Here is a 9997-nt window from a genome sequence, read left to right as displayed (position 1 = left end):
ATTCTCCATACCACTTATCAGTCAGTGTCGAAGGCTGAAGGTTAATAAATCGACAGCCTGCTTCTTTGGCTGTTGCTTTGGCAATTAATGTTTTCCCACAGCCTGGAGGCCCATACAGAAGAACACCTGGAAATCAAAGTAATTTTATTATTACCTTAAAGAAAATATGGATTTTAGTTTACAGGCTAATCAACATAAAATTAATTTCACATACAATCAAAATTTCTCAATATTCAATTCCTCTATTAATTTAATAGTAGCAATGCCTTCCACCTTCACAAGCTGAGCCCTGCAGTATCTTGATAATATCCTCTAGGTAAAAGGCAACTTCCAAACAGACTGTGGCAAACACATTTGCCATTGCTCAGATTTATGTCTCAGCAAAAAGGACACATGTCTTTTCCCAGATATTCATCTTTTCTAAAAAGGAACTTTCAGTCAGTACCATTAAATTTCCAAAGGATAAAATTATGTTATCCCCTTTAATCTTTATTGACAGCAATCTGCCCCTAAATACAAAACAAGGTGGTTAATATTTTAACATATCAAGAGATCTTAGGGCTGGAGAGATAGCTCAATGGTTAAGAGAACTGACTGCTCTTCCAGAGGTCCTGAGTTCAATTCTCAGCAACCACACGGTGGCTCACAACCATCTGTAATGGGATCCGATGCCCTCTTCTGGTGTGTCTGAAGACAGCTGCAGTGTACTCATATAAATAAAAAATTAGGAAAAAAAAAAGAGGTCTTAACAGGTTAGAGTCTTTTGGCAGTCACTACTGTTTCTCAGTTAAATGGAGTAGCACTTTCTGAATCAACCCTAAAATTATGGTCCTAGTCATAAACTATCTATAGCCAGGTTTGGAATTTTAATCTAGTCTTACATAATTAAGTTAAAGCCCAGTTTGTCTCATACAACAATACTTTACAAAGAACAACATATATAAATGGGAAGGGATGAAAAAAAACTGAAAGCCTTTTAGAACTATCCAATATTGTCTCAAAACATAACAAAAGTTAACTTCAAAACAAAGTGGGTGGTGGTAGCTCATGCCTTTAATGCTAGTGATCAGGAGGCAGAGGCAGGCAGATCTCAGAGTTCAAGGCCAGGCTGGTCTACAGAGCTAGTTCCATGACATATCTTTTCTGGAAAAAAATAAAAAGTAAAATCAAAGCAAGAAAAAAAATATGTGATACATTTTCCCTTCAAAAATACTTTAAATATTTTTAAATGAAAAATGTGAAGCTGCCCCACAATGTTAACACAATTTTGTTATCAAACTTTTCCTTAAAGTGTCCACATTACTTTCTCACTAGTCTTAATTTTTTTTTTTTTGTTTTTTTTTTTTGTTTGTTTGTTTTTCGAGACAGGGTTTCTCTGTGTAGTCCTGGCTGTCCTGGAACTCACTTTGTAGACCAGGCTGGCCTCGAACTCAGAAATCCGCCTGCCTCTGCCTCCCAAGTGCTGGGATTAAAGGCGTGCCCCACCACTGCCCGGCTAGTCTTAATTTTTTAAGACTAAAGTAATATCCATAAATCCAAGTTTAATCATTTTATCTCAAATTACTGTACAATGGAATTCACCAAAATTTCAGAAGTGGAAGAACGAGTAAATATTTTAAACTTCTTTGTCTCAGGAAAAAAAAGTTTGTCATGAAACAATTCATTGGCCAGGCAGTGGTGGCGCACGTCTTTAATCCCAGCACTTGGGAGGCAGAGGCAGGCCGACTTCTGAGTTCGAGGTCAGCCTGGTCTACAGAGTGAGTTCCAGGACAGCCAGGGCTACACAGAGAAACCCTGTCTCGAAAAACAAACAAACAAACAAACAAACAAACAATTCATTGAACCTTGGCATTCTACTAAGAATTTGATTTCATGGAAAAGTTTCTAAAGGCAAAGAAAATTCAACGGTTTTTTTTTTACCCTCTTAATGCTTAGGCAAATACATATACTAAACATACCTTTAGGAGGCTGCAGCAGTCTGGAATTCTCAAACAAATGCTTCTTTTTGATAGGTAAGATGACTGTGTCTTTCAGATCTGTAATGACATCATCTAAACCTGCTATATCACTCCAAGTAACCTGGAAAAAGTTCAAATCAGCATGAATTTCACAACTTATACATATAGACACCCCAATGGCAAATCATTTTATAACCTAATAATTACAGGTGAAGAAGAAAGGTGAAAGCTATAGATAATAAGTAAAAAAATTTCATGGGAATAAATAAATTCTATTGACACTGAAAAAACTAATTTGACAATGTGTTAATACTGAACAAAGCACCAAGGCTCAGTAGAGGAGAGCTTGCCTAGCATGAAGCCATTGCTGGGTTCAATTCCAGCAACAGAAGAACAAGAAGCACATCACACACAAAACCTGTAACTGAATAAGGTAAACTCATTCCACTCATGAGAAAGAAATACTGAGAACAAACTTACACAAATAATTTAGCACTGCCTACTCGGGAAGAATTTACCGGGAATGTAATTATATTCATTGTGAAACAGGCATTAGTTTGAGAAACGAGATATATACCCATGAAATTGCACTTGCAATTTTTATTCATGAGAAGTACAACTATTGAGCTGGAGAAAATGGCAAGAAGAAACACTTGCCATATAAGAATGAAAACATGAGTTCAGACCCCTAAAATCCACATGAAGGCAGATTGGCATAGCAACTGCCTGTAATCCCAGTATTTGGGAGGTAAAGGCTCTTGGGGAAAAACTGGATAGCTAGACTTAATCAGACCCACATATGTATCAATAAGGTAGAAAGAGCAATTAAAGCCACCTGATGTGAACCTCTGACCTCTACTACACCCACATATATACCTTGACATTGATGTTCACAAACACATGCAAAGACATACACACAGGAACTCACATCATATATATATATATGTATGTGTGTATATATATATATATATATATATATATATATATATATTATACATTCAAGTAAATAAGCACACAAAATGTCAAAACTTATGAAGAATCTTCGTAAGTTATAAGTACATACAGATGTACTTATATGTGTTATACAGACATAGATATATATGTTGAGATTTGGTCTGTTGCTACGTATTGTAATGCTAAATTCTGTATCACAAGGTCTAGTTGCCTCAAGACAAGTGAATTCTCACATATGCCAGCTTTTGTTGTGGAAACCTTGCTCCTTAATTTAAAATTATTGGTTAATAAAGATGTCTACAGCCTATAGCTGGGAGGAAGAGAGGCAGGCAAGGCTTCAGTTCCCAGGCTTGGGGCCTGAGGAGAGGACAAGGAAGAAGACGCCATGAGACGATTGACCGTGAGAGACCATGAGGGCAGGCCTGTTGGAGTAGGAGTGGCCCAGGTGGAACATGGCAAGTGATATCTTGGGGTTACTAACAGGAAGTAGACAAACTAGCACAGAGGGTTGTGATGGTTTGTATATGCTCAGTCCAGGGAGAGGCACTATTAGAAGGTGTGACCTAAGGTGTGTCACTGTGGGTGTGGGCCTTAAGACTCTCATTCTAGCTGCCTGGAAGTGAGTATTCTGTTAGCAGCCTTCAGATGAAGATGTAGAACTCTCAGCTCCTCCTACACCATGCCTGCCATGATGATAATGGACTGAATCTCTGAACTTGTAAGCCAGCCCTAATTAAATGTTGTCCTTTAAAAGACTTGCATTCATCATGGTGTTTGTTCACAGCAGTAAAACCCTAAGACAAGGGTTGGTACCTACTGAGCTTTAATGTTTTAAGGCTTATTATAAATATAAAAGTTTTGCTGGACAGTGGTGGCACACGCCTTGAATCCCAGCACTTGGGAGGCAGAGGCAGGCGGATTTCTGAGTTCGAGGCCAGCCTGGTCTACAGAGTGAGTTCCAGGACAGCCTGGGCTATAAAGAGAAACCCTGTCTTGAAAAAACAAAATAAATAAATAAATAAAATAAATAAAAAGGTTTTGTGTCTTTTATTTGGGAACTAAATAAACTAAGGTGAGGTAGAAACCCCAAATAATATTTACTGATACATATACATTTTTAAATAGTATAGAAAAATCTTCTAAGCCATTAATCCCAGCACACAGTAGGCAGAAACAGGTGGAAATTTTGAGTTTGAAGCTAGCCTGGTCTACAGAGTGAGTTCCAGTTCAGCCAGGTTCTAGAGAAACACCCTGTCTTGAACCCCACCCTATCTCACACCCAAAAAATAAAAATCTTCTGAACTTGACTTTTAAAAATAAATGGGAGTGGAATGTGTGCTAGAGTGATGGCTCAGCAGTTAAGAACAATGGCTAATCCTTCAGAGGATCCAGGTTCAATTCCCAGCAATCCACATGACAGCTCACAACATCTATAACTCCCAACACCAGGGGATCTGACAGTTTCTGACCTCCAAAGGAATTAGGCAAGCATGTGGTGCACAGATACACCTGCAGGAACATTAATGCACATAAAGACATAAAGTATGGGGAAGTCTTGGTATACAGCTTGTGGTTAGAACTCTTTACTCAGATTTGTGAGGCTCTAAATTCAATCCCCAGCACTGCACACCCATACCATAAGAAAAACAGAAAAAAGGAAAGAAAATTAAAAGTCAACCCAGCCCTCACTACAAGTAGCACAGAGGCAATACTTTACGATGTATTCACTCTTTAAACTTCGGACAGAAGTCCAAACAAGTAGACAAACATGAGGGAAAAAATCAGAATACCGGTTGTAATCAAAACAAAATTGTCTATTAGTACATCCTGATTCAGAAACAAATACAACTGCCTCTCCTTTCCCACAAAATGCTGACACTGTAAATTCTTTTTTTTTTTTTTTTTTGTTTTTGGTTTTTTTGAGACAGGGTTTCTCTGAGTAGCCCTGGCTGTCCTGGAACTCACTCTGTAGACCAGGCTAGCCTCGAACTCTCGAACTCAGAAATCCGCCTGCCTCTGCCTCCCAAGTGCTGGGATTAAAGGCGTGTGCCACCACCGCCCGGCTGACACTGTAAATTCTTAAGTAAAACATAAAGTAGGGGCTTAATTTCTAGGGTGTGTGTGTGTGTGTGTATACATACATACATACATACATACATACATACATACATACACATATATTAAAAGACACAGATTTTTATTTTCTAAACTTAAGAGATGGAGCTATATCTTATTCTACGAACAGCATTAACATTCGTTTAAGTATATTCTGTCTACTTGTTGCTACATTACTAAGTATGTATACAAATATTAAATTATCCTGAAGGATAATACATGAGGAATCTGAAACAGAGGAAATCATATGCAGAGGCTCTGAATTCTTAGAAAATCTAGAAATCAGGATTCCATGCTATCTATCATTAAAAAGAAAAAAAAAAAGAAAGCAAGAAATGATGAGATCTAGATTAAATCCTACAAAGACCTTGTCATATACTGACATGTCAAAAACCGTGCCGTGTACTGCTCCCATCTCACAACTAAGTGTGCAGTTACCACAGCAGACCTGAGACAGTATCTTTAACAAGCTCATCCTACTGTTACTACTATCTGGAAACTTAGATTTGGGGAAGTTCCCTACTATTCCTTGACAAGCATAGCTCCCTGTGCTTAAACAGCATTAACAATATGGCTTAGGGAGAATAGCTCTTCTCCTTGTAGAGTACAGAGTTTTGACATACACATGGAAAAGGAGTCTGTATGCATAGGTCCCATCCCATGGAAACACTAGACTGTGTCTCCAGTCATCTTTCTAGTAGTGACATTGCACACACCGTCACCTGATGCAATACTGAACACAGTCTTGTGATAGCAGCTCTAGCACTCTTAGAAACGTGACCGAGCCTGGCTTTCTCCGGCCTCTGTTCCATTTCTCTTTTCTATTGCTGCTGTCTTGTACATACTTAGTGCAATAAATCACCTCTGTGCCTGCAACCGTGCTGAGTCCCTCCTGGCTCCTCCCAACTGACATTAGTCATTGTCTTCCAGATCTTTTGACAGACTGCCAGACAGTCCCCATCCCAAAAAAAGGTAAAGATTAAAAAAGGTAAGATTAAAGATACGCACATGCATGTTAAGAGGGTCTACTAGATGAGCAGCAATACTCATTTCATATTCTGAAAGCTTCACATTTTTCACACCAATTTGCTTCATCAGTTTTTCCGCCTAGAAAGAAGAAAAGACAAGCAACCTTTGTTTCGATACTTAGACACTGACATTTCAAAACAGATAAAGAAGTCTGAACAGCAATGAACAGCAAGATTAAGACTCAGGAATACTCTAGGCTCCTTATGAATTGTGGGTTCAAAAAAAAAATTGAGGATCCACTTCACTGAAACCAATAATACTTAATCAGCTTTTGATAAAAAGAAAGCTGGACGAACTTGGGGGCACAGGAAGACTCTCAGCACTTGGAGGCTGAACACTAAGTTCAAGGTGGACATGTAATCCCACAGTGGAGACAGAAGTTGAGTTTGAGGCAGGCATGTAATCCCATGATGGAGGTAGAGCTTGGATGAGAGGTGGGGATGCACTCCCATGGTAGAAGCAGAAAAGTTAAGGTCATCCTCAGCTACTGAGTTAAGTTCAAGTTCATCTTGGGCTACATGAGACCAGTTTCAAAGTAAGTGTGTGTGTGTGTGTGTGTGTGTGTGTGTGTGTGTGTGTGTGTGTTATGTCTGTGAGAGGGGAGGGGAGAGAAGAAAGGAGGGTGGAAGGGAAGAAGGGAGAGATAGAGGGGGAGAGAGAGAGAGAGAGAGAATAGGACACATGACTGAAAAGAGAGAGAGAGAGAGAGAGAGAGAGAGAGAGAGAGAGAGAATAGGACACATGACTGAAAAGATCAGGAAGCTGCCTTGGCTCACAAAACATCTGGGAGTAGTTTCTTTTCTTTCCTAGTAGGATTACTGATGACAGTTATAGTTGAATTGTCAAGATAAAAGCCCATTGAGCCGGGCAGTAGTAGTACACACCTTTAATCCCAGAACTTGGGAGGCAGAGGCAGGTGGATTTCTGAGTTGGAGCCCAGCCTGGTCTACAGAGTGAGTTCCAGGACAGCCAGGGCTACACAGAAAAACTCTGTCTTGAAAAACCAAGAAAAAAAAAAAAATAAAGCCCATTGAATTAAGAATCAAAAACACTGGACAATAGAGTTTGTTTCTTTAATAAAGAATCTAAAACAGATGTCCAACTTCCTTCAAATTACTAAGGTATCCACAAGAAGTGTTCATATGCACATACTTTCAAATTTTGAAATGTTGTTCTTCTAACAACAAAGATCCAGGTAACTAATAACAATAAAAATAACTTGAACTAACATACATGTATATTCTTAAAGTAAGGCATATAACCTAAGATCTGTAAGTCATAGCAGTGCAACCAAGTTTTAAAAAACAATTGATGGACATATCCTGATTTTGCAAACAAGCCAAAACACAGTAAACACATGAACTCAGATTTCAGGAAGTAGGTATGATTTTTTCTCTTATCATGATGAAAGTTTAGCATGATTAAGTAATTTGTCATGGGTTGGTAAGACAGCTCATTGAGCAGTGCCTGGCAACCTGAGCTCACATAGAACTCACATGGTGTGACTCTTCTAAGCTGTCCTCTCACCTTCACATGTGCACCATGGCAGTGGTGAGTAGGTGTGCATACATACGTGCGCGCGCGCGCACACACACACATGCACATACACACTAAATGTAAAAATATTAGTAATAATAATTTGTTCTAGGTGAAAAGTTAGCCAATGGAAGGGACAGGAGCTGAATTGAAGCCACCAACTCTGCAGCTTATACTCTGATCACCATATACATTTGTCTTTGTTTCTCCACGGAACATGGAGCTTTTGATCATTGGTCTTCAACAATACATCAACTCTACACCTACAGACTGAAATTTCAATTAAGTGAACGTTTTAGAACTGGGGTGCTTTGCTAAACCATGCTTAAAAAACGATTTACAGCTTTTTCACTTTTATTTTCCTAAACTGCTTTTAATTGTGTAAGATTTTATTGTTTCTCAGGAATATGGCTACGAGGAATTCCTATCATAGAGCCTGTGTTTATAGACAGACAGGATTTGTTAAGGAGAAACACATTATTTCCTGAACAACACTAGGCAGTCACACAATAAACCAATTTACCTACCTACTGTGGGTTTTTGGTCAATGGACACAGTGTTTTCCAGATTCATTTACCCCTTGAACATCCTATACCTTCTCTTTCACCACTGTAAAAAAAAGCTTTCATGTCAGCTATTTAAGGTATCTATTTTAGCTCTGGTTAAGACAATTTACTCTCCCCTGTATGCCTTGTACAACAGGTAAGGCTCAAAACCAGTGGATTTCATCAAGAGATATTTTACCTCCCAGGGGACATTTGGCAAAGTGACTGTCATACTTGGAGGTGAAGATGACATGCTACTATCAACATCCATTTTACAAGACACACAAGAAGCCCCTGCCCACATCTCAAAGAATTATCAGGCCTAAAATGCTGAGTACTGAACTGAAAATCTCTAAATTTTTCCTTATTAGTTAGTTGCCCTAAAAATAGTATTGTATTTCACAACTCTAATTTTAAATAATAGCGTGTATCAATAAATAGAATTTCCTAAACAAAAACAAAACAACAACAAACCATACTGAGAGCCAGTGAGAGGGCTCAGCAGGTAACTGAGCATGCTGTGAAGCTTGAAGCCTAAAGACCTGAGCTTCATCACCAGGAGCCACATGATGGAGAGAGAGGACTACCACAGGCTGTTCTCTGATCTACACCACATCTACACAGCAAGGGTGAGTGTGTGAGTGTGTGTGTGTTCACATACATAATAAATTTTTAAGTTGACAGTTTATAGAAACAGAAAATACAAAATCATGTATCACGTCTCTTTCCTACAGTAACAGTTTCATTTAAAGCTTCAGGCTGAAACAGTAACAGAAAAGATAAAAAGAGGAGTTAAAGAGATAGCTCAGTCATTAGGAGCAGCGAGTCTATAAGTGGACAGAGAAGAAACAACAAAAGCAACATATTAAATAATTAACAAAGAGTCTGAATTATTTAGACACCTTTAACATCTTTTTCATTTATGATTAGTATACATATTTCTCTCTTATGATAGTACTATATAATTCTGAGTTGCTAGCTAATGTTAAAATATATATATATTAGGACAGGTACTGGTAGCACACGCCTTTAACCCCAGCACTTAGGAGGCAGTGGCAGGCAGATCTGTGTTACAGGTCAGCCTGGCCTCCAGAATGAGTTCCAAGACAGCCATGGCTACACAAAGAAACCCTACCTCAAAAAAACAAAATGAAGTCTTTAAAAACACATACATACACATACATACACACACACACACAGAAAAACTCTTGTTAACAGAAAAAAAAAAAAAAGACGAGAATGTATTACATTCTGATCTGAGAATTAAACTGATTTCCATGATTTAAGGTGTGTGGGGAAGAGGAGGGATGAAAGATGGTGAGGAGTCACACTGTTACTGTACATTCAGGTACATAACCTGTGTCTTTTAAAAACCAATGCTGGGCATGGCAGATGGACCTGTGAGTTCAAGGCCAGCCTGGTCTACAAAGAAAAGTATGAACAAATAGGTCTCTGATTCTTGTGTGAGAATCAGAATGCAATGCAGACAAATACAAAACAACAAAAACCTCTATATTTTCATTCATTTTTCTTCTGATGTTCATTTACAGAGTAAAAAAATATTTTAAGGATTGATACTGAAAAGATGCAGCAATGAACGTCACACAAGTTTACATTTATAATCTTAGCTTGGATAAACTGTCTCTGCTGGCACAGGAAGCATGACCTTCACAGCTGCCATCCTCATACCTGTTTCTGAGCTTCTACCTTCTGCTTCCTGGTGGGGTCAATTGCATCTACCATCCATTTAATAGTGAAGTATGTTACTGCACCAAATATTGTTAAACGGAAAATTAAACCAACAACTTCGTTCCGACTCAATGGACGAGAAAAGGCTTCAGCATGTACCATCTTGATTGT

At 38.5% G+C, this 9997-nt stretch overlaps 1 protein-coding gene across 1 annotated transcript in view; it reads right to left on the bottom strand.

The window, feature by feature from the left end:
- Positions 1-9997, bottom strand: part of Atad1 (ATPase family AAA domain containing 1) — a 39116-nt gene extending 29119 nt beyond the window's left edge. Inside the window, 4 exon segments of the mRNA XM_028764108.1 lie at positions 1-126; positions 1959-2079; positions 6036-6134; positions 9827-9997. The exon segment at positions 1-126 is cut by the window's left edge and continues 27 nt beyond it. Of these exon segments, the coding sequence (XP_028619941.1) occupies positions 1-126; positions 1959-2079; positions 6036-6134; positions 9827-9988 (508 nt within the window). The 5' untranslated portion in view covers positions 9989-9997.

This window comes from Grammomys surdaster, unplaced genomic scaffold (assembly GCF_004785775.1).
Source record: "Grammomys surdaster isolate TR1022 unplaced genomic scaffold, NIH_TR_1.0 141, whole genome shotgun sequence".
Classification (NCBI taxonomy): domain Eukaryota; kingdom Metazoa; phylum Chordata; class Mammalia; order Rodentia; family Muridae; genus Grammomys; species Grammomys surdaster.
This window is presented reverse-complemented; position numbering and strand designations above follow the sequence as displayed.